The sequence below is a fragment of the Hippocampus guttulatus genome, chromosome 22 (assembly GCF_054856545.1).
Source record: "Hippocampus guttulatus isolate MCC_2025c chromosome 22, RoL_Hgut_1.0, whole genome shotgun sequence".
Taxonomy (NCBI): Eukaryota; Metazoa; Chordata; class Actinopteri; order Syngnathiformes; family Syngnathidae; genus Hippocampus; species Hippocampus guttulatus.
The window spans coordinates 1,893,867-1,919,797 of record NC_141282.1 but is presented as its reverse complement, the minus strand read 5'-3'; the positions used below and the strand labels follow the sequence as shown (position 1 = coordinate 1,919,797).

The window sequence follows — 25,931 nt, the reverse complement described above, 5'->3', positions numbered from 1 at the left end:
TCGGGCGGACCACAAACACGTTGTTTCCCATCGTGTGGACAATTGAAGTGGATGAAACATCAACACATGACCTCGTCGCTGTGGTTTTGAAACGCCCGTCTGATATGATTATAAATGAGACCGTAATCTAAAGAGGGACTTTTCCAAGTCTTAAAAGGACATCACCCATCGGCGTGTGAAGTAAACAGTCGGCGGCATTGCAAGATTACATAGTGCGGCAGTTTAGTGCAATTATATTGAGCAATCGAGCGCAATCATCCACTTTACTCTGAAGTACGTGTATGACAGATCGCATCTCATCGGGAAAATTATCTGCAGGTAAAGCCTTCATTTAACACGCAGTGACCAAAATCGGACGACAAGTCAAGCATGGGATTTAACTCGAGAGGAAACACCCAGGCAGCTGCAATCTTTTCAGCCATTAAGGAAAGACTGCAGCACACCCTCGTGTTTCTTTCATTCAGCCGGCGCTTGGGTGGAGCACCGAGGAGACGCGGAGCTGGTAATGGGTCAGAGCAAATGCGTCCGGGGGCCCGGCCAACATGGAACCGAGACAAAGTGTATTCTTACTGCCTCAATCATCACCTCGGCGTTGGCCCAAGAAAACAAAAAAACGGGAAGGTGACTGGGCTCGCAAATTAATTTTTAAGGAGCTTTATCGAGGAAATCATCATTTGACGCCAAATGTGGCAAATTGAGGCAGTGCAAGAATACGGTTTATTTTCTAAGTATACAAAACAACACGGCAGCCCGGGGGACGCCTGGTTAGCGCGTCGGCCTCACAGTGAAGAGGTACCGGGTTCGATTCCGGCTCCGGCTTCCCTGTATGGAGTTTGCATGTTCTTCCCCTGTGCCTGCGTGGGTTTTCTCCGGGTACTCCGGTTTCCTCCCACATTCCAAAAACATGCATGGCAGGTTAAAGGAACACTCTAAATTGTCCGTAGATGTGAGTGTGAGCGTGGATAGTCGTTTGTCTATGCGTGCCCTGCGATTGGCTGGCAACCAGTTCAGGGTGTCCCCCGACTACTGCCCAAAGACGGCTGGGATAGGCTCCAGCACGCCCCGAGACCCTTGTGAGGAGAAGCGGATCAGAAAACGGATGGATGGACAAAACATCACGAAAACATGACATTTGAACAGGGCGGGGTGTCGAATTTTCACCCGACTGTGGAGGTTTTACGACTGAATTGCTAGAACAAGAAACCACTTGAAGTGAACTGCCTCGGCTGGCCCTGATGTCTTCTGGCGATTGCGCACGCCTTTCCTAACTAAACGGCGTGAAGCACATTTCTTCATATTCCCTCTAAAATCTTTTGTCGTCATATATGGACACTTGGCTTGACGGTTGCGCGACCACCATGACGTCAACCAGGTGACAAAACGATGAGATGGAAAGAGGTTTCGCACATGGCCGAGAAGTGCTCGGTAGCAGCGAGGTGCGGATGTTTGCGTGGAAGAGAGCTTTGCGTGAAGCGGGCCCACAGACACCCGTTCTCTGTCTGGACATGTTCCTTCCAGTAATCGCCACCAGCATGGCAATGACGGGGGGAAGACGGCGAGAAGAGACAACCACATCCTCCACCCCTCCCTTAAGGTGTTTCCTCATTGATTCACAAGCCGCAAAAACGTGCACTGTCACCTTCCCTGGCGGAGGGACTTAGTCAACTATTTATTTTGGAAAATGCATAAAGCAGCTTGCACTCTTCTGAAAGGGCTCAGGGTGTTCGTCCATTTTGAATTGGCTCACCCCAGTCTCATTCAACCTGAAATCGAAAAAAATATTCCAAGTTGCAGACTTAGTTTGGTGCTGACAATTAGATTGGATTTATTTTTATGAGGGTTACAGCAAAACAACCCCCGGCCGATAAAAATAAACCTCGGCGGTCATTTCAAATTCTCACATGTGGAACATTTCGGTTTGCGAATATTGCCACCCAGACGTTTGTTCCCGGCAAAAATCTAGCCGTCAGCGTGGTAAAAATATTAAGCAGTCTCAAGCTGAATGTAATTATGCTGCGGTGGGATTTTTCGCTTTGATTTCATCATTCACAGGCTGAGCGTAAATATGCCAGACGACCAGCCGTGGCACGTCGTGGAAATACGTCAGGGAAGGCCAGAGAGACCCTACTTGCCCCCCTCCCTCGTGTTAGTGAGTCACAAATGTTTGTCGCTCAGGTCAGCGTCTGCACGCAGTTGTGCTTCACTAATCCTGCAGCTGAAAAACAATTTACGGTGAAACTTTCCATGACTCAATATGGTTCACATTGGTTATCGTTATTCTGTATGGCGCTAGAACGGTTCCATCGGGAAACGTGACGTCACTCCGGAATGGCACAATGGTCCGACATTTATGACCTCTTCGTTTTCATTCGGGTCGCGCGTTTGACCACATGATGGCAAAGACATGGCGTACAACAGGCGGACAAAAGAAAGAGACCCCCACCCAGAATGCATTTCAAGGCATGGTAGGTCGGGGGAGGGGTGTTTCTCCCCCGAACATGTAAATTCACAAGACTGTAAAACTTCAAAACACGTTTTACAGAGCCCTAGCTCAAAGCCTCGCCTAATTCTTGGAAAAAGTGATCGTAACAAACAAGTCGTCATGGCGATCCTTTCGGCTAACGTAGGCCCCAGAACTGCGACTTTAGATGCTGTTTTAACGATAAACAGGAGAAGCCGCCTAATGGGTCCAGGTAATTATTGTTGTGGAATTGAAGCTCCTCTGGCTCCCATTATCGTCCGTCCTGGTGTATTTCCATGTAAGGGACAGTTTATTGCTGAAGATGGGAGATTCCGGGGCGGATGCCACCTGCTTGGTCTACACAACTTGCAACCATCTACACAGCCAATCTGACACAAACTAACAGACATGTTCAAAAAGGCCGTCCCATCTATATTTCGGCGCGGCTTTCATGAGTCACAGCGAAAATCCTCGTCTTATAACTACTGGCTAGCAAAAAAAGAAAGCAGTTTGTATCGCCTCGTTAAGTCCAAAGTGGGATCAACAAATAGCAGTGTGCGGCGCCAAAACTCTTTCATGTCAACTGGTTTGAAGCGGGGCCCAGCAAGCGTCAAAGGTCACCGATTCCCTCTGTCAGAATAGCATGGAAAAGTGCAGCAAGTCGGTCCATAAAAGTAAACATCACGTTCGGGGATGGACGCAGACGAGCCCGTCATTGTGGAAAAGGGGAGACCCGAAAGAGGAATCTGAAATGGAAATACATCTTGGGTCCTGATAATGGAAAGACAGCTGAAAGGGTTTCGAGACTGGCTATCACATGCATCAGCCCTCAAAGAAAACAACATCTTTCTATCATTTCCAGTGGAAGAAAATCATACCAGTGGCGCATTGTGGTCAGCTATGGAAAAGTACTTTGAGGGCAGTGGGTAGTCAGCCATGTGACTCTTCCTGCTTGTTGATTCTACAAGTGGGCACAAACCCCTGGCGCGCAAGAGCAAAAAATAAAAACGATAATACGACTGATATGCATTTTGTTGCATTTTACATGTGAGATCAACAAGAGCCAAAGCCTTGCAATCTCCAAAAGCATTTACCGTATTTTCCGCACTATAAGGTGCTTCGGATTATAAGGCGCACCTTCAACGAATGGCTTATTTTAAAACTGCTTTCATAAATAGGGCGCACTGCATTATAAGGCGCATACTGTAGAAGGTACAATAGTGGCTGCAGTTGCGCTATGTATCCACTAGATGGAGTTTTGCTAAAGGCAATATAATACATCTTTATTTATATAGAGCCTGCACAAGTGCAGCAGCTGGAACGAAGCCATGAGAACTGGTCACAAACGCAGAGGTGAAACGTATAAATTACAAAACAATAAATGAAAGACAAAAGTTATGAAGACAATTGCTTCAACAAACAAGCACACAAACCTCATGGGCTCTCATGGGGTTAAATATCGTTAGAAGTCTTGCTTGGCTCCTTCTTCCTTTGTTTAGTCAGTAGTTAACTCTGCTTTTGGTGTTATCTTCATTTCATAACGGCTGCGCAGAGCTCCCAAAGTAATTGTCTGCTTGAGTATGTGTCTGCAAAGCCCTTAAACGTTACAACAATTGGTTCCTGCTAATAATCACCACTAGATGGCATCAGAACACTAACAGGGAAACAACTCAATGGGGAATATAAAGAGACTGTGTAACACCATAAATAAGGCGCCTCGGATTTTAGGGCGCACTGTCGGCTTTTGGGAAAAGTGAATCCTTTAAGTGCGCCTTAAAATACGGAAAAGACGGTAATCGTGACATAATTTGAATCCCACACTAAAACACTTTTGAGAGCATGACATCGCAGCTGCTTATTATTGCAGAGGGTTACCCAATCCGATTTCATAACAGGATGCGGACTCTGCTCGGGCCGAATAATTTTTAAGTCCACACAAATTCAACAGCGATAAGCGCACGGCCAGGCTGTGGCAAACTGAAGCTACTTCAGTGCAGCTCCTATGTGGTCTTTTCCGTCATGGGGGACCAAGAAAAACGTGCTCATCAATTCAGTAACGTGCATTGCAGCCTTCAACAGACAGACAGGCCTCGAGTGGGCCAGTCCTGCAAAATCCATCAGCAGTGTGCCACATTCCTCTTTAAGGAAAAGACATGTTTCATTCCCGGTTTCCTGCATGAAGTCTCCGAAAAGGGTGAGCAGAAATGAAGTGACTGATTGATTGCCAGTCACACGACTGAATGGAACGTGTCACGTCTTGTGAATCAGAAAGTCCGGCTGGGGAACAACGTGATGGAAGTCTGCAACAGGTCGGAAAGTTGAACGCAGGCAGAAAACCAATCAGGAAGGTTCTGTCTCAACGTGGTTCCATTCTCCTGTTTCCACGGAGAATACATTAAAAGAAGGAAGCTGGATGTTGTAAACAAGCACCTTCATTGTAACCCTCGGGACGAGAAGCAGATGTGGAGTCTGGATTCGATGCAGCGGATGAAGTGTTGCTTTAACGACCGCGAGGCCGAGTTTCTCCCAGCGGTCTGCCACTGTTGTGACATCGGCGAGAAAATTGCGGCGGACGGAACGCGGAAGCTGCACGGCCTGCCTCAAGTTCGGAAAGGGCGCGAAGCGGATGAAGGCGACTTGACAGCGGAGGAAGGAAAGGCATGCGACCGCCAAGCGCACAGCGGGCCCGGCCCAAATGTCAACACCACCACTGTTTTCAATTAAGATGTTTGGGGAACAGCTGGATTGGGCAGTGGCGCATCCCATACCAGGAATGGCTAATGAAGCAAACGAAGCTTCACGAAATACTTGGAAAGACGGTTGCAGTGCAGCACTAAATTGAACCCCACCCCAAAAGAGACTTTTTTAGTTCAGTCTTTTACAAAACATGAACGATTTGACCTTCTGTATCGAGGCATTGGGAAAACTACGATTTAGAAACAGTGCGCTGCTGACATGAAACGGTCGTCGCTTCCACATCAAGGCTCCATTTATACATAGGAAAAAAAACGGAGAAAAAAACCCACGAAAGGGCCAAATCATTTGTCACAAAGGTTCCACCTCCGCATTCTCCGAACAGATAAATATTGTTTAATACGCACAGTCAATGTTTGCATAGGGTCTCCTGTCTCCTAAACGGGGGATTCCAAGCGTAAAAACAAAAATACGGAATGACAAAGCGCCAGCGGTCAACGAGTCAGGAAAGCCCCCACCCAATATAGCCCCTTTGCACACAACTACCTATTGTTTCGTTTGATTCCATCGCTGTCATCTTGCTACTAACCCCCCCCCCCCCACCCTTTCAGGTAGCCTGACATTGTTCATCGTTGTCTAAACGTAATTCGCACGGGGGCACCCCACTCGAGCGTGACATCAGCATTCCCCAGACCAGACCCTCACCTCTAACCTGCCAGTGACTCACCGCTTACCGCCGCCGACCAACTTCCCAAAATAAGCTCTCTCTCTTTCGTTTGTCTTTCTTACTTTTTTTTTGTTTGGGGTGGGGGTGGGGGGGGGGCGTCGTCTTCCCACGCACACTTTCCCTGCAGCCGCTCAAGTTTCAGGGAAAAGCGGCCCTTCTCAACATTGGTCTTTTGCTCCTTGGAAGAACCACTAATCCAGTCTGCTGCTTTGTCCAGATGGGCTTCACTAGAATTGATTGGAACACCCTTGGGGTGGTTGAAAAAAAGGACATCGGGTTTAATCCTAGTGCGGGGATATTTCATGATTCGTTTTGATATACCTGTATATATTTTTTTTACTTAAAGACAAGCAGGTGTTTGCGGAATCCCGCACTGGATCTGTTTTAAGTACAGTGTGGTCATATTTAACTTTGTGCATTTTAATCTTTAAGAGCAGCTTGCTTTTAAACATTTCAACTTCCATGATCCTTTCTAAAATGTCTACCAAAATTTTAAATTCTCATATGTAATAAATAAGAGATATATTCTAAGCAATACTTGTGACCAAATCCCTCATGATAGTAACTTAAACAATAGTTAAATCAACAGTTATTCTTGACTTCTTTATATGGTTTCAGTCATAACGGCCCTCCAAGTGAAACTAACTAACTAAAATGTGGTCTGCGCCAAAAATGAGTTTGACACCCCTGATTTAACCCTTTCAGAGACAGCGGTTTATCGAGTGGACTATTCTTAAATGTTGTTTTCTCTTATATTCATTCATCTTAATGTCACAGTTGTGCATCAACCACGACAATTAACCCTTACGTTTGTTGCCGTTATATACATATATACATGTAGATATATATATATTTTTTTCTACTGAGAAAGACACTTACAAGTATACCTTCCCTTTCCTATTGGATTTCAGCGTAGTGCGTTTACTGATACACAATTTCGATTTGTTTAGTTACTACTTGGGGAAGGGTTCATCAAAGGTGACATGTCATGCAAGTATTTTGACATGTCACTAATTGTAGAGTAGATTGGCACGGTGACCCAGTTTGAGGGCGTCTTTGATGGCGAAAAGCCTTAATTAGGCAAAGCCGTTCAACTGTAAAGAATCCTTCCAGCTCTTTCCATGTTCTCATATTCCCGTGTCGACTGGTGTCTCAGTGTCTCGTGCCGTATTGCAACGTAGTCATTTGCGGGATTTCCTCGCCGCGGCGCAGCATCAAAATATGCGCCCGACAGTACACGGTGCTTCCATTCGGTTCGGTTGAGAAGGGAACCATTCATCGTGTTTTATTGTGCGGCGGGAGTTGTGTATAAACGGCCATGTACAGTTTGGATTCTCTTCTCGGGTGTCTTCATTGTTACATTCGATGATTTGCACGCGAAGCCGGTCTGCATCTGCTCAAGTGGGCGGACAGACACGATATCACATCGGAATCGAAAGGCAACAGCCCGGCACAAATTTATGATGCAGTTGGAACATCTTCCCAATTTCTGTCTTTCTTGACGAGAATTGCTATGATTCCATGTCAGTCCGCACTTCCTACGCCGACTTCGGCAGGGGGAAGGAACAAAAACATCCTCCGCGAAAGCACAAGACAAATGACCCCAAACATGAGGTACAAACTCCTCGCAAGCGAGAGACAACCAATTACATTTTTTGTTTCCCTCTTCTGAAACGACTCCCAGTAGGCGTCCGGCGCGCAGCACAGAGCTGCAAAACGGAACTGGAATGAGTGAGCGAGTCAAGGCCGGACCACTCTCCCTTGGTACGCGCCCCTCCCAGCGGTGCTATCTTTTCAAGCCTCCCCTTCTTCCTGCGTCTCCCTTTACGGCTCGTCAGTCGGATGAAAGGTATTTCCTGAGTCACCGCTTTGCTCTCCTTTGTCAGCCGTCCACCGCGCCGCTCTTTAAGACCTCTGATGCACAAGGCTGCAGCCTGCGTTTTTTTTTTTTTTTTGACAAGTGCACCTTTTCAGAGCGGATGTTTCCGGTCCATGGCTCGATGTATTGAGGACAATTTGTGAAAGGCGCGCATAACCCAAGTATTTTGTCCCATTTATGACAGAAAAGTTAAAAGTAGCACATGTGCCTTTTCTCAAAAGTGGCCCACTAATGCTGAACAGTAGGGAGGACGACACATCCATCCCACGCGCACATGCAGTCTGTTGTAAAAAAGCATTTTTCTTTTCTTCTGGTCGTCATCTGATACTCTCCCCACACACAGCTTGCTATGAATAATAACACTAACTGAATAAAGTCATTTTAGGTCGCGGTCTAGGCGGCTTGATTACCGTATTTTCTGCACTATAAGGCGCTTCGCATTATAAGGCACACCGTCAATGAATGGCCCATTTAAAAATTGTTTTCACTGCATTATAAGGCGCATAGTATAGCCGCAATTGTGGCTGCGGTTGCGTTATGCATCCACAAGATAGAGTTACGCTGAAGGGAATACAATACAGCTTTCTATGAGTTGAGTTGAGTTCTATCTATCGAGCCCCAGCTGCGGTTGCGCTATGCATCCACTAGATGGAGCTATGCTAAAGGGAATACAATACAATAAAATACAGCTGAGAGCCTTCACAACCGCTCCAGCTGTAACAAAGCACTTTACAGAACTTTTAAAATACTATATCCAAGAAATCCGAATATTGATCCATATGTAGCCCCCTCTGGATGTAGAATGAACAACACAAAGTCCATAAAAATACAGGGTTTATCATTGGCGAGCCATCGGGCGAAATATCCTTAGAGGTCCTTCTTCCTTCGTGTAGTCAGTAGTTAACTGTAGTCATCGGGCAGGTATGGCTGCCTCGGTCACACGCTCCCTAGTATTATCCCTGTTTTTGTCATTTTCGTTAGTTTTTGGCGACCCTGAGCGGCTTACTTACACGAGGGAAAAGTTGCTGCGCATTGGGGAGTCTACGCTCGGTCTTTTTTCACCAGCACACGAAAATCCACAAGGTTTTTCGGAGCTAATCGCGAGCGGAGCGGCTGCGCTGTACGGAGCATGGAAACGCCGCCGGAGGAGGGGGAAGAGAGCCGGCGTGCTCGTCAAGCTCCGGCAGCGCGGATTTCGAACCCCGCTCCCATCGATCCATCTTGCTAATCTACGATCTCTGCCAAACAAGATGGATGAACTTCTTCTCCTCACAAAGACCAACAAAACCGTTGCACGTTCTGCTGCGCTCTGCTTCACTGAAACCTGGCTCAGTGACCGCCACCCGGATTCCGCGCTACATCTACCCGGCTTCCGCCTTCTCCGAGCCGACCGCGACACGGAGCTATCAGGGAAATCGAAAGGTGGCGGGATTTGCTTCTATATCAACAAAGAATGGTGCACTGATGTCACGAAGCTCGACGCACACTGCAGCCCGGACCTGGAGTCGCTGTCTTTAAACTGCAAGCCATTCTACTCGCCACGTGAGTTCACCTCCTTTTTACTAGTCGGTGTTTACATTGCGCCACAAGTTAACGCTAACACGGCGATACAAACGCTAGCCGAACAAGTAAACAAACTCGAACTAAAATACCCAGAGTCACCCCTGATAATTTTGGGCGATTTTAATAGAGCACATCTTAACCGTGAACTTCCCAGATATGAGCAGCACATCGACTGTTTCACCAGAGGAGGCAACATTCTAGACCACTGCTATACAACAATCAAAAATTCATACCGATCGGTCGCCCGTGCAGCATTGGGTCTTTCTGACCACAATTTAATCCACTTAATACCTACATACAGATAGAAACTCAAATGTCTTAAACCGGTTGTTAAGACTGTGAAAAAATGGATGAAGCAAAGCTAGCTCTACAAGAATGCTTAGACTGCACTGATTGGGGCGTCTTTGAAACTTCAACGGGCACACTGGATGAATACACAGACACTGTAACATCATACATCAGTTTCTGTGAGGACATGTGTGTACCAACGAAGTCCTTCCGCTCCTTCAACAATAACAAGCCATGGTTTACTCCCAAACTCAGGCAACTCAGGAAAGAGAAAGAGGCCGCATTTAGAAGTGGAGATCGGGCACTGTACAAACACGCCCGAAACCAATTGACAAAGGGAATTAACATCGCTAAGAGAAGCTATGCAGAGAGGCTGAAAAACCAGTTCTCTGCTAACGACTCTGCATCTGTATGGAATGGCCTGAAAGCAATCACTAACTATAGAATGCCACCCCCCCAAACAGTGAACAATAAGGGTCTTGCTAATGAACTAAACATGTTTTTCTGCCGATTTGAAAAGGTCAACCCCATTTCCCACACACACCCACCTCTACCAGAAACCACTCTACCTACCCCCCCACCCTCTTTTTCTCCACTACAGATCCACGAACAGGATGTGAGACGGCTCTTCAAGCAGCAGAAGATCAAGAAAGCTGCGGGGCCCGACAAAGTGTCCCCCTCCTGCCTGAAAGTGTGCGCTGACCAGCTGGCTCCGGTCTTCACACAAATCTTCAACAGATCCCTGGAGCTGTGTGAGGTCCCATCCTGCTTCAAACAGTCTACCATCATCCCAGTTCCCAAGAAAGACGCAGTCAACATAGATCTGCACTACATCCTCGAGCACCTCGACAGCACAGGGACCTACGCAAGGATTCTGTTTGTGGATTTCAGCTCTGCGTTCAACACCATCATCCCGGAACTCCTCACCCCCAAACTTCTCCACCTCGGTGTGTCCCCTACGATCTGCCAGTGGATCCTCAGCTTCCTGACGGGACGGACACAACAGGTGAGACTGGGAGCAACAACATCATCAATACGCACCACCAGCACTGGAGCCCCACAGGGATGTGTCCTCTCTCCACTGCTCTTCTCTCTCTACACAAACGATTGCACCTCAACAGATCCAGCTGTCAAACTCCTAAAGTTCGCAGACGACACCACGGTCATCGGTCTCATCAAAGACGGCGACGAGTCTGCATACCGCCAACAAGTGGAGCAGCTGGAGCTCTGGTGCAGCCGACACAACCTCGGGCTGAACACGCTCAAGACTGTAGAGATGATCGTGGACTTCAGGAAACATTCTTCTCCACAGTTGCCCCTCACACTATCCAACTGCCCTGTGTCAACCGTCGAGACCTTCAAGTTCCTGGGAATCACAGTCTCCCAGGACATGAAGTGGGAAGTCAACACCATCTCCATCCTGAAAAGGGCCCGGCAGAGGATGTACTTCCTGAGGCTGCTGAGGAAGCATGGCCTGCCACAGGAGGTGCTACGACAGTTCTACACGGCAGTCATCGAATCAATCCTGTGTTCTTCCATCACGGTTTGGTTTGGGGCCGCCACAAAAAAGGACAAAATCCGACTTCAACGGACAGTTAGGACGGCGGAAAAAATCGTTGGCACCGCTCTACCCACTCTTGAGGACTTGCACACTGCAAGAATCAAGACAAGGGCACGGAAAATCCTCCTGGATCCCCCGCACCCTGCCCACCACCTTTTCCAGCTACTCTCCTCAGGCAGACGCTACAGATCCATGCGCACCAAATCCAGTAGACACTTAAACAGCTTCTTCCCTCTAGCCATTAACTCCTTAAACAGTCACTGACGTCGTCACTCTTCTTGTACTACAAATACTGCTACTGGTTACTCTAAAATGGTTCAATGATTTGTTGTTTACGATGATACTAATGCAGCGTGTTATACCGAGGACAAATTCCTTGTGTGTTCTACATACTTGGCAAATAAAGATGATTCTGATTCTGATAAAGATGATTCTGATTCTGAACTATGCTTTTGGTATTATCTTTGTTTCATAATGGCTGCGTAGAGCTCACAAAGTAGTGGTCTGTTTGAGTGTGTGTTAGCGAATGCATGTCAATTAGTGTCGGGCAGAACCCTTTTACGTTATAATTGGTTCCTGCGAATAATCACTGGGGACTATTAAGAGACTGTAAGTAACACCATATATAAGGCACATCGGACTATAGGGCACACGGTTGGCTTGTGGGAAAAGTGAATGCTTTTATAGTGCGGAAAATACGGTCATTTCTCAAAATGCGGACATGCATTATAAACTATTGCAGCACAACATGCAACTCGCCGTTGTAGAAAAACGTTCGGGGTTCTGGGTTAAAATTTCAGTCTCCTTGTCAGCACCGACTCAAGCGAGACAGAAAATGTATGGCTATATAAAAGGAATTGGTCATTTTAGAAGACGGAGACCGGAATTAATGGGAAAGCAGGCACAGAATGACTAAATAAGATTGAGCGTGACAGCCCAATTAATGCAATGAAAATGCAGTTTTTTTCCCTTATAAGTGGTAAATTGATGCTTCCGGCTCCTCCCCGCTGTCACGTTCATGTTATATTATGTACGGAATGTAGCCTGTTCCTGTGAGTGAAATCCTTTGTTCTGTCAAATGAATCAACTTCCTCTGAGCCCTCTTCATGTCCACATTTGGGCATCCAAAGTCAGGTCCAGCTGCGACGCACATGCCGATCTCATGCAGGAATGTCACATATCTGTTATTTCAGACCTCAGGTCGGCAGGCTGAAATAATAACTGACAAGGCATTATCAATGAGACGCAGCCAGCCAAACAGCTTCACGTGCTTCCGCTTGATGTCTGCGCCTATTAAAGTCGCCCGGCCGAATCGGATCTGGCTTCTTAAATGAGAAAACATGACATGTCACGCTGCTCTAATCTACAGAGCAAAACACAGATTTAATTTTTTTGGCCCAATAGTGAGAACGAATGGAGGGGAGTGTGGGGGGAGGGGGGACACATATTTGAGGTGACTCATGTGTGAGGCATGAATGTAAAATGAAATGCCGTTCATCATTGACTGAAGTTAATCTTTGGAACAGAAAGTCAGGAGATGGCCAAACAGCTCCTTTACATAAACACGCTGCCAACCAGTGCAATAACGTTCACTGATATGAGGACAAAGCCCGAGGAGCTAATGCGAGACAATGGTTAATGAAGGCGCACTCATGGGCATACTTCCGGAACTTGATTATTCCTGGCACGGTTATATAACGGCGAGTATCGTCATCCCTGAACATAGCTCTCGTCCGGTCGGCGCGTATAAGCCTCTGCAGCGCTAACGCGTTTGCACTCAGGTTCACCAAGGCAGTCGAAGAGGCGGAAGGAGCCGCGTTTAATTGGCTAATTTAACCCCCCGATCGTTGTGCACCATGAGCCTGTTTGAGAATAGACTCGGATTAAAGGAGACACTGATTGCTGCCTTTAAGGTCGCAGGCGGGCTGAGGTGGCGGTCTGTTATAGTTGAGGTTGAAATATTTGCTTCGGATAGTTTAGATCACGGGTGCAGTCAGTGGAGTTATAATTTCATGTGCAAAACGGATACACTTAGGGGGCAATGATTAATCAATACATCGACAACTCATCAATTGTGAAATCAAGAGATAATTACTTTTGAAAATCAATTCACCCTTTCATGCGCAAATAATAACCGGTAACCCAGGGGTGTCAAACTAATTTTTGCCGCAGGCCACATTGTAGTTATGGTTTCCCTTGGAGAGCCGTTATGAATTTTGGGAAACCGTATAAATGTTTAATCCCCTCCACATATTACATGCACAGCGCAAAACAAATTGATGAATAACTAGTTTTAAAATCAGAAATCAAGAATAATGGCTGTTATTGTGGATTACATATGACAACTTTAAATTTTGGTTCAGACTTTAGCAACCATCATGGAACTTGACATGCTTGATTTGCTTTCGCGGGCCACATAAAATGATGTGGCGGTCCAGATTTGGCCCCCGGGCCTTGACTTTGACACCTGTGCTGTAACCTCATAAACTGTCCCTGAAAGGGTTAATCCCTCTAAAATTGTCTCAATCGTTAGTGGTTCAGGCCCTTGACATTAAATTACTCACAGATTTTGTCATTCCTCTATGAAAGCTGAATCATATCAAAATATATATATATAAATCTGTGACTGCATTTTCTGTGGGAGGAAACCGGAATACCCGGAGAAAAGCCACGCAGGTATGGGGAGAACATGCAAACGCCACGCAGCAAGGCCAGAGCCAAAATTGAACCCTGCACCTCTGCATTATGGCATTATGAGATGGACATGCTGACCCACAGGTGTCAAACTCAAGGCCCGGGGGCAGAACTGGCCAGCCACATCATTTTATGTGGCCCGCGAAAGCAAATCATGTGTGTCTACTTCCGTGATCCTTGCTAAAACCTGTACCGAAATATCAAATTGTCATGTGTCATAAATAACGTTGAGATTTTATAATGATTTTGTTACCCAGTTAACACTCACTCAAACAATAATTGAACAAACTATGATAGTTGATTTGACTGATTTCAAAACTGTATCATTTATTTAGTTCCACTGTCGTAACGGCCCTCCGAGGGAAGACGTAACTCCAAAAGGGCCTGCGACATAAATGAATTTGACACCCCTGTCCAGTCGACCATGCTTTTTTAAAATATATCGATGCAATGATGTTAAAGTGACCGCAACTGACAGCATTCAGAACAGAGTGCAATGAATTAGTCCAACTGCGGTATCATCGTAACTTGCAACCATCCTTCAACTGCATGTCTGAGATTATTCATTTTATGGAGTCAACTGGGACAAAAAAACAAAACAAACAAAGGCTCCCTCCTATTTTTCCCCACATGGCTTTATCCATGACTCGGCCTTTCAAAAAAAAAAAAAAAAAAAAAAAGTTCCAGCGCGCCACTGGTCCACTCTGGCATCATCACTGTGGGGGGACCCCGCCCCCCAGGCTGCAGAAGCCGAGAGGGGGGCGTCACCGCATATCTGCGCGCCGCGCTTATATCTTACGCCAGAGCCGCTTTCAGCCATCAGAGTGGAGAGACGCTCCAAGCGGAGAGAGAAAGCGGGAGAGAGACGCACCGACGAGACTCGGAACATAAACCGCGCAAGCTCCAGCGGATCCACGCAGAGAGCCCACAGCCAGTCGCCAGCAGCACTACGCGGGGTGTGTGTGTGTGGGGGGAAAAAAATAAAAAATAAACTAGAAGAGCGATGCAGTCGCTGTACCGCCACCTGCTCAGCCTGCTGCTCGTCAGCAGCCTGCAGCTTCACCGGCTCACCGAGGGCTGCTCGTGCGCCCTGACGCACCCGCAGGACGCGTACTGCAACTCCGACATAGGTGAGGAAATGAACCGTCGCGGCCCGTCGCACACGATGCCTTCATTGAAACACTCGTGGAAACAGCGACAAGCTTGTCGCCGTTTCCCCTCACAACTAATTAAAAGGCGCGTACATATCCGCCGCTTGTAATACAACGCAGACTATTTTGGGGGAGCGCCGAGTACGAAATTGATGGCCGAGCACTAAAAACAGCTTCGCGTCAGCTCCAAAGGGACTTAAGGAGAGTTTCCGACAGAGCTGCCAAGCTTTTTTATCCACTTGGGCGGCATCTGAATGTTTTGATGCACTCCAGGGAAAACAGTGGATCATAAATGCGTCATGCAGGTCATGATTTTTTTTGTAATTTATGAATTGAGACAGTCCTTGTGTCAGGCTTGGTTTGTGCAACGCATTAAGAGACGTATATTCATTCAGATAGATTAGCGGCGACTAACCCGTTCAGACAACGATCGATCCGGGCAAACATCCTACATGCGGAATGAGCGCACTCGCAAGGCACCGCTGTCTCCGTCAGCTCCGTGTTAGCCAATTTCACCGCCGTCCGGGTCGGCCCGAAATCGCATGACCTCGTGAGTTGGATCGGAGAGATTGCAAGATCACACGAAAACGGGGGGAACACGTGAGAAATGCGCCGTGAGCACACAGCCGCTCTCACGGGTACACACAATGCTGCGTGTCATTGGTGCTCGCATCAGCTGACGCTCACGTCGCAACTATCAGAAGGGGATTCAATTGACATTTCAACAGAGCCGTGAAAGGCCTCGTGTCGTCAATCCTGCAACAGGCTTGGATGGAGTGAGGAAAAAAAACATAGTACTGGGAGCAGCACGGACTCTGAATCTGGAACTGAATTCAATGCAGTGATCAATTTTGAGGCATAAAAATCGGATTTCCAAGTTGGAGATGTTTTCGACCTGGATTTCAAAGCATTTATATGAAAAAGCCTTGACTTCACTTGTATTAGCAGATGACTTCCATTCGCGTGCAGCATAACAGCAAAATGCTGCTGCATCATGTGTGCTTGGAGCTCTTGGCTCCACTGACTGCAGGCCTCAGAGCCCGGCTGGGTTTCTATTCATTAGCATGTCTTTAATATATTCATGGACCCGAAGCATTCCGTGATTTATAGACCAGTAGTAGAACGATTAAAATCTATTCGACAGCTGACTGGGAGCCAGCGTAAAGCCTTTCGGACTGAAGTAACTAATGTTCTGATCTGAGCTGCAGCTGTTTGATGCTCCTTCGAGGGAGTCCAGTCAGAAGGCAATTCCAAAGAGAAAGACTTTTTTTTTTTTCATTGAAATAAACTTTGGTTGTTTGTTGGTTTTAGACAATGGCACAACACATTATTTGAGCTTTTGGAATTTGGAGACATAGCCATGCTAGCCAACATTGGCGCGACAAAGAATTTGACCCATGGTTAGCATATGACACTTCATGTGACACAGCTGCAGTGTTTACGCAAACCTCACGTTTACTGACAGGTCAGGATGTCGAAGATGGTTTGCGTGCACCACTGCTGCTTGTTCAAAACAGGAGTCGGTGGCAAAAACGTCACGGTTAGAGATGCTAATGCAGCGAGGGAGGAACGTTCTGACTGTCAACATCAAAGGTGACAGGGCTGAACCTTCCCGATTTTACAAGCCGTACACTCCAGTTCAAAGCCTTTCGCTCTTGTTTTTCCTGGCCTTGAGCCACAATCACCCGCAGCCACTTGATTCGCTGAATCTCAGTTCGGGTTGGAAATTGGGTTGACGCAGTTTGGTTCTAGTCTCGTCGTGGTTACTTGAACGTGCATGTTTTGGCTTCAAGCGCATCCGACGAGAACATTTGAATTCGCACAAGAGTGAAATCGTGTGGCCGTTGTGTTCTTTGGGTTGTCAGGCCTGTCAGTTTTCCGACGACGCACCTGAACTTCTGCTTTGACGGACCGAGTTGGCAGCCACATTATCGAGTGACTGGGGTAGAAGCCGCCCATTCACAAGGGGAAACGAGCAGCAGTTGTTATTGCAAAGCCCCCCTGAAAGCAAGATTAGAGCAAACTTTGACCCTTGCGATTTAATAATGTTCCATAGCCATGTTCGTTCCCAAGCCCCTGGGGGCGTGACGGCAGCAAACCTACACATGTGCCTTGAACCGGGTCAATTGCAGGGGGATTAGCGTGAGACGTATTTTTGCTTGGTCCGGGATTGCTGGTCAGGCACCGAGAGTAACGGCTCCTGTTTTTTTTTTTTTTTTTGTGTATAGTGGCCCTTTGTCAAGCAAGTCGTGCCTGGTGGCTTTAAAACTTTGCGGGGCTTAGTGACAATGCTCGGGGGGGGGGGGGGGGGGGGGTCATGCAGAAATCGAGCCCTGCTGTGAAGAGTAACCCGCGGATTTGTTTTTTTCGAAAACAAATACAGGAGAACCTTGACTCCTCCTCAACACACCGAGTCAACGTCATTCGCCAGCCACGGCTGAGATGTTTGTACCCTTGGCCGAGCGTATCGGATGCGCCACTCGTCGCCTCCCCCCCACCCCACCCCTTTGTGATGACCACAAGGCTGCTCGGGGGTTTCATGATTTCAAACGCCAACAATGACTCAGAAATGAATATTTAGTGACTGGTCTCGAACCCGAGCGTCTTTGCATTCAAGAGGACATAATGCCATTAATTAACTCATTCACTCCCAAAGACGTTTTTAAACGTCTTTTCAGACTTGGTCTAGAATTGGCTGGTACTGAATGAGTTAATTAGACTGACTTTTGCATTTACAGTGACCCAGATAGGAGACAGATGAAGCCAAAAATCTAAGATATGAGTACAATGATTCCAGGTGTCCACCTAATCTAAAAATGACAGTTTTAGTCAAAAATAACTTGCCTCTGACCTGAATCCAGCGTGCATTTTTTTTCCTCCTCCATTTGACACAAACCTCTCCAGCAAGGATTCATTTCCAGTGTTTATTTTTGAGCGTGGTAGCCTGTGCGTCCTGAGAACTCCTCTTCCGCCCACTCGCCTCCCCAAAACCTGGACCGCTTTCCTGCGCCGGCGCCCGCCTCACTCCTCGCTTTTCTTTACTCCCCCGCAGTCACACATATACCCACAAATGACTAACCGCGTTCGTTTGCCGCGTATAGTACGTAGGCCGAAATGAATGTTGAACTCAATTATAGGCTCGCTTTAAGACGAAGCATTTGCGCGGCGCTCGTGTCATCCGCCGCTTTCGGCGAGAGGGAACTGAGAGAAATCCATTCGCTCGACAGACCCCCGGTTACCTTCTCTTATCACGGAAAAGCCTCCCGCTGATTAAAATTGGCGTCACCTCTTCTGCTTAGGATGAATGGTTGTCACAGCTGCGGTGTTTCATAAATGGGTTTGAGTTTGACGTAAACGTAGTTTGTTAAACGGAGGCGGAGGTCAGCGAGTCACAGAAATCATCCGTTCCCCAGAGCAGCTGAGGCCCTTTGCGCATTCCACGGGATGATGGCACCGCCGCCGATCGATTCGTGGCTGCCGTCCAGAACAAAAGGGGTCCGATCTGGATGTACTTGAGTTAAAGGTCAGGCGGGAAGGAAACTTGGCCAATCATCTTTTTAGTAATACTTGCAGCTAAAACTATTTCAAGAATACTTTCATTAGTTTTATTTTTATTTTTTATTTTTTACGTAACCCACCCAATTTCACAGTTAGGCCCAAAGCAACACGCTGAACAACGAAAATGTTTTTGTTTGGCAATCTTCGGCGAGTGACGTCATTTACAGAATGCCGAGTGCAAACGGTTGTTTCAGTGGCCATAAAGAAAAGAATAGGGCGCGTAAATGGAGCGGAAAATTTGAACGATACAGTTTCAGAATTTCACGTGCTTTGTTACAATTACTTCGAAGACCTCTGCTTTCTCAACCCCCCCCCCCAAAAAAAGATGCTCATCAATGAATAACTTTGGCCGCTCTAAATGAAAACACTCGATTCAAAGTATTATACGAGTACATGGATGTCATCCTGTACGAAAATATTTCAAACTACATGAGTACATGGATGAAATCATCTTTCATGGTTAGCAACTAACATAGCAAATTTGACAATAAAGTTGGCATGAACATGAACATGAACATGAACAAAATGGCCGACAAAGCAACAGCAACTACCGTGGCAATGACAATGTTGGACACGAAACAGACGATAACGTGTGCTATCAACGCTAGCAGGAATACATGGACCAAATCGGTAATCCCATCGTGCGCAATTCACAGCACGGCGCAGCATCGAAAACGCAAACAATAACGCTAGGCTAATAGCTGCAGCCGAATTAGCTTATTGTTCTTCCAATCCCGATGGGTCTCGTTTTTACTCCATGTCCAGCTGTTCAGGCACATTTTCCGCATCCTGAGTATCTGGTTGTTGACAAGATGTATGGACCAACAAGAAATTAAACTTTTTTTTTAATGCTTTATTTCATGTGTTTTGTTTCATTACTTGTGACGTAAAAATATCGGATTTGGGATTTTCTAAAACGACTTCACAGTTGACCTTTAAATCATCTGGTCCTTCAAAAAACTGACTTAAGTAGTACTCCTGAGGACTTCTTTTGGGGTCAGAGTTGTGTAAGAAAACAAGAACTTAAGGGGGGGGAGTAACAGAGGCAAAAGGAATCTTGTTATATCTGCACATTCCTCTTTAATTGGCCTTTGATTCCGAGGGTAATTAGTCAGGAAAAGGTCTGTCGAATAGCACTTGGCTACGTCTTGCAGAGCTAAAGTAAGTAATGGCGCAAAAATTCACTTGGACTCACGATTGCAGCATACTCGTATCCTAACCTTTCTGAACGAGTTTCGACTCCAGAACTAAAACCGTCAATTTGTGTCACAAAAGGACCTTCGATGGTATCAGGCCCCTGCGGCTTTCACGGCAACCGAAATCCCAGTTTTATGATCCGAATGTTTTGGTTTCTCCACCTAGGCCTTGAGAATAAACATTGGGAACAGTTAACAGCTAACAGGTGGTTCGGCTGTTACGGCGACAGATCCAAATGCAGACCCGGTTTCAGGTTCACTTTCGTCTCACATCGGGATCTTCATTATCTTACGATTGCTTCCTTTTCGGGGTTTCATTTCTATCCCCGTTTCCGTTTGCTCTGAGGTATTTCGGTCAGATAAATCCAGGCCAAGGAGGCCAGATGCCGGATGCCGTCTTTCAGCAGGAATGAAAAGGTTCCTCACCTTTTCACCTCCCTTTTCTGGGGAATGCGAACCCCTAAAGAATGTTAGAAGGAAATTCCACGAGGGGGAAGATAACAAGCACGGTCAGTGTAAGTTGTGTCTGCGGCTGCCGGGACTCTTGGCAGCAGGTGAACTTCATAGAGTACTGATCTCTTATGCGGGGCCCGCAGGGTCTGCTCGGGCTCAATTTACTGGCGCAAATCGTCCACAATAAGCCCGCTTGCTTCGACGCGAGGGAAAGCAAACAAATCACTGTCGGAAAAGAGCGTTTACATGGGGGTCCTATATCCAGATACGATCTTTTTGAAGTCCCTCATCCCAATATAGAAGGCTGACTGCTTTTGCAGGACTCGTACTCCAAATTGTCTTCTGCTCTGAGTGAGTTTGTTTTACGATTACCGACTGTATAAATAAAACTCCAAATGTCCCTTTCGCGTTTGCGCCCCGTTCGCCCTGCTTGGCAACCAGCAGCAATGCAGAAAATCGGATAAACGGATTAACCGTAGTGCCAACCCGGGTCCTGAAATTGGTATTTATCGGTCCTTTTTAATGCCTCCTTTCCGGGGCCAAGACGCTATGTTTGCGTGATGCTCAAAGTTGGACGCATGATGGAATGTGACAGTTTGTCGGGATCAGCGGCAAAAGTTGTTGACTAGGTGCTGCCTTTCTCTCTCTCTCTCTCTCTCTCTCTCTCTCTGTCTGCAGTCATTCGCGCCAAAGTGGTGGGCAAGAAGCTCCTGCGAGATGGACCTTTCGGAACGATGCGCTACGCCGTCAAGCAGATGAAGGTGACTCTTCCTTAGTTTCTTTCAATGGCAACAGCTCATGGCACGTCATTTTTGGACGGAAACGTCGCCGTTGGACCACGGTCAATTTTAGGTCCGGTACACGCCGTTGCCGGATCAGCTGGAAAAGCGTGTCGCTTCGATATTCTTACATAACGCCGCATATTTCTCAGAGATGCTGACATCAGCCCGACTCTTAGACAGGAGCCAGGCTGCGGGATTACGGAGCTCTGGCGGCATTACATCTCGGCCAAACCTCTCACGTAAACATTCCAACAGTCCTTCACGGCAACACTGACAAAAGGCATCAACAATTCGATTGCATTTCTTATTTATCTATTTATTTCTGACAGGACATGTTGACATCCTGGTTTATTTATTTGGATTCTCGTTTGCTGATTATTTTTTTTTGACTGGAAACACGGGTTTTCCACGCGGGGTTGATTGAGCATGAAATTCTTTCCAAATTTAAACAAATCCGATGAGAAAAATGCGATCCAGAAGCCGACCCCCACCCCCCACACTCCCCAATTTATGGTCTTAAGTAACAGTTTGTTCTGGGAGCAGTAAATCTAAACATGGATTTCCTGTTGTTCCCAGACAAATAAATTGCGCCACAGAAAAGCCGACAGTTCTCAGAGCAAACACCGACTCCGCATACCTGCGCTAAATAGAGAGAGCCGGGGGTCCCGCGTTGAATATCGGGACGGCTTTGCTGACGCGGCATCAAAGTCGAAGCACATTATGCGACATAATCGTGTTATCTCTGATTTGGTTAGGGCAGAACACTAATACTGCTTTCTCCCATGAGGCATTCCTGAAGGAATGTCATCTGATAAAGCCGACATGCTTAATTTCGTACCGGATTATTTATGTGGAGGCAAACTAAAAGGCAAAGTGGCAGGGAGAGGATACAGCGCGGCGATGAAACGTTGAGCTCACGCTTCACTTCTCGTGTCTTCCAGATGTACAAAGGCTTCGAAAAAATCCAGCATGTGCAGCATATCTACACGGACGCTTCGGAGAGCTTATGCGGTGTCAAGTTTGACATCAACAAGTATCAGTACCTGATCACAGGTGAGTTACATCAAAAAAATGTCGAGATTGCACAACCATTGCCGGAGTAATCTCGAAAGCTTTTGCATGCCGGATAATTGGAGCGACGCGACGTTGGACAAAAGTGTTGAGAAAAATTGAAATGAAATATCGAGGCTCCTTAGTTAGCACGAAAGCTGAATTCTTCCGACGAATTACACAATTTCATGCCGGGAACGGTTTTAGAAAAGCGCCAAGCGAGGGCCGTCCGGATTTGGAAAATCTCACAAACTCAACCAAAACCGACAGCAGCTCGAGCAAAAATTGTGTTGACATTTTTATTGATTTTTTTTCTTATTCAGCGGCCCAATGTAGTGCATTTGCATAAAACATGCCAATCACACCAAGTCGATGAAGAAACAATTTCCTCGAAGGACTTTTGGGAGCAGGATGCTTTACGGGGGGCGGGGAGGTGGGTCTCCAAAGTGCACTCCAAAATCCACGACCTGATCGCATCGCGCCGGAAGCCGCACGACCGTTTTCGCCTAACAACTTGTAATTACAAGCGAGCAGGAAACAACTGGCTTCCAACAAGGCCATTTTATGAGTTGCGATTTCCAACAGAAGTGCAGTTGGCTTTGGACCCCGCGGTGCTTGGCATACGGAACCGACGCTAAGCTCGGACCTGTAAATACCGTCACTGCATCTCGTGGTGCTGGTGAACAAGCTCGGGGGTTGCCAGGGTGAATGGCGGCTCTGTTTTTCCCGGCTCGGGTGCGAGTGACATCACCGCAGCTCTCGGGGCATCTATAATTAGTCCCGCATAGGATCAGAGTCGATTTAAACGCACAGGCATGCGAGAGCGGCGTTTTCCACTTTCTTTGATGGCTTCGGTATTTCAGGAACATGTTACACACTCGACACAATGTCAGAAGCGGGCAAGCCATTCCATTCACCCCTGTGCGGGGTGATGCGCCGCGAGCTGGAGGTTCACAGGGATGGAAGGGGGGAAAAAAATTTACTCGCGCGGGGGCTGTCAAATTCCAAAACGCGGTTGAGGGAACGTACGGTGACAAATCCCGATGTTCCAGAGTGCTCGCGGGTTGCCGTAGAAGCACCTGTCTCAGGAGTCAGTAAGCCGCAAACAGTCCACAGAGCCCAAAATAGACGCGCGGTGACCTTTGGGTAGTCCTAAATAGGGGTGCCGGTTTAATTGGGCTTATCGTATGAGATTGTCTTACCACGCGCAAATGTTGTTTACAGAATGGGAATGGGTCCTCCCAAAAAGAAAAAAATCCAAATTTGCTTGGGATGAAGACGGCATACTGTGCATTGAGACTCACTGTGGCCTCACATTTAACTCATTCACTCCCAAAGATGTAATTAGATTTATTTTCAGACGCCACACATTTAATCCCAGCTCCTCATTTTATATTGACTGAACTTGAAAAGGGTCTGAAAATGGCTGGCCAGTACAGTCAATATAAAATGAGGAGCTGGGATTAAATGTGTGGCGTCTGAAAAGACATCTAAATACGTCTTTGGGAGTGAATGAGTTAATACTGCTCCCGATTTCCAGCCAGGATCGCGCGTTTCAAAGTAGCGCCTTCACTTTCATCATCTAATCAGCACACGCCCACAGAGACTCATCTATGCGGCGATGATTAAGAATGAAATAGTGTCTGCATAACCTTTTTTGGGGGGGAAGTCGGACTTCTTATCGACAAACAGTAACCGACCGACGTCCTCGGCTTGTATTTCACCAGGGCGGGTGTACGACGGCAAGGTGTACACGGGACTGTGCAACTTCAATGAGCGGTGGGAGCGCCTCTCGCTGGCTCAGAAGAAAGGCATCAACCACCGCTATCAGCTGGGCTGCAACTGCAGGGTGAGTGGAAACCAGTTCGCCAACGGCCCGGCAAGGACCTGATGGTCCATCGTGAACGAGGAGCACAATTTCCCTCATCGAGGCTGCCATTTTAGGATTCGGAAGCGAAATATCTTCAATAAGTCATCAACCCTTTTCATGCACCCTGTAACATGATCACATGATAAACTGTCCACTGTAGAGACCGCTGTCCCCGAAAGGGTTAAACATTGTCAGGTGCTACTGTGAGCCTTAGTTCGGGATGAATGTAGCATAAACCCGAGTGTGGATCGACTTCCCGCAGATACAAGAGTGACCTGGACATCTGCTAACATCATCAGCTAGTAGCCGTGGATCCTTACAAAGACTTTCTTGTTTCCACAACTTTTAAGGAAGCCCCCCCCCCCCCCCTGAAGTATCTCGAAAAAGTCTTTCCACGAAGCCTTCACTGAAGCTCAAACATCACCAAAGTTGTTAAATGCCCCTTGCTTGGCAGTGCGGCGGAGAAAGTGTTTTTCTTCCACTTATTTAAAATGACTCCCGGAGGCGGGGGGGGGGGGGATCTCTCCGCAACTTTTAAACACCTCAAATTGGGAAGTTGAAATCGGACTTAATTTGTCTCATTCAGATCCAAATAAGCAGCTGGCGTGCGCGGCTTTCTGTCAATCGACAGCGTTTCCTGTTGAATCTTCCGTTTTGTTTTCAAGCACGGGGAGGGGCGGGGGCTTTTGTGCAAACACCTGGAGGTGAGAGCGTTGAACGGAATCCCTTTGGGAGCGAAACATCAGTGCCTTAAGCGGTCGGCGAAAGCTCATTTAGCAACGCAGAGCTCAATGAGTCTCATTTATTTTGTGCAAAAAAAAAAAGTACAGTATATCTTCTTCCTGTAATCTAAACTCCATTTCTCCCCCGTGTAGATCAAGCCCTGCCACTACCTACCCTGCTTCGTGACCTCCAAGACTGAGTGCCTATGGACGGACATGTTGTCCCACTTCGGCTATCCGGGCTACCAGTCCCGACACTACGCCTGCATCCAGCAGAAGGAGGGCTACTGCAGCTGGTACCGGGGCGTGAACGCCCGCGACAAAACCGTCGTCAACACAACTGACCCTTGAACCCCACCGAGCGAGTCTCGCCTCAACAACAATCAGAACAATGCTTAACTCATTCAGTACCAGCCAATTCTAGACCAAGTCTGAAAAGACGTTTAAAAACGTCTTTGGGAGTGAATGAGTTTAAAAAAAAAAAAATGTGCCGAGGCACCGCAAAGCTACATGTTGTCCAGCGACGGTGAGATTTTATTTTTGATTGTACATAAGCTACAGAAATGAATTATCCGCTCAAGTGAAACCCCTGTAAAACGTTTATTTATCTGGATCAGATGGTTGATTTGCTGAGGATGTATATATCTCTATATCGATAGCTATATATACATATATTCTGGTCAAAACACAAAAACAAAAAAAAACTACTGTCCTAAATGAAGGACAGGCATTTTCAAGTTGAATATTGTGTTGCTGTTTTTTTTTTTTTTGTTTTGCCCCCCCTGCCCCCTCCTCAAAGTGTGATCATCATTTCCTCATCCGGTACTCGTCGCAAACCAATCAACGATATGCAGAGCTTTCAGATAGTTTTCTGTTTTTCAATATTTTGTTTTTGGTATGGAATCGTTTCAAATGAACACATACAGCATATAACCGTTTTTCTTTTTTCTTTCCGGAGCAGTTACCTTCAGTTCATTCCATTAAAAAGTGATCGACACGCAATCGCCTCGGGATTGGACGAACTGCGGCTATCGCCCGATGCTCCCTAGTATTCATTCTCACGCGGACTAAATTGGCGATAGCGCATTTTCTCCCGACTGAGGTGTTTTGCGTGTCCTATTCTGTGGTTCGCATTTGTGTAAATATACATTCTCGAGTTTGATCCTGATGACGAAAAAAAAAAAAATCCAATCAAGGAAACTGTGTACAGTCTGTGTCTAACGCCGTTTCCTGTATAGCTATTTTATATTTTTATAATAAAGATTGAATGAATATGAGTTGG

The 25,931-nt window shown here is 46.8% G+C and overlaps 2 protein-coding genes across 2 annotated transcripts in view; one reads left to right on the top strand and one right to left on the bottom strand.

Moving 5' to 3' along the window:
- Window positions 1-25,931, bottom strand: part of syn3 (synapsin III) — a 72,702-nt gene that overhangs the window by 11,454 nt on the left and 35,317 nt on the right. The window lies entirely within an intron of this gene.
- LOC147185965 (metalloproteinase inhibitor 3) lies at window positions 14,673-25,926 on the top strand. The gene is made up of 5 exons (XM_086103082.1): window positions 14,673-14,997; window positions 20,904-20,986; window positions 21,949-22,060; window positions 23,785-23,906; window positions 24,803-25,926. The coding sequence occupies exons 1-5, from the start codon at window positions 14,871-14,873 to the stop codon at window positions 24,998-25,000; spliced, it is 642 nt and encodes a 213-aa protein (XP_085959208.1). The 5' UTR covers window positions 14,673-14,870; the 3' UTR covers window positions 25,001-25,926.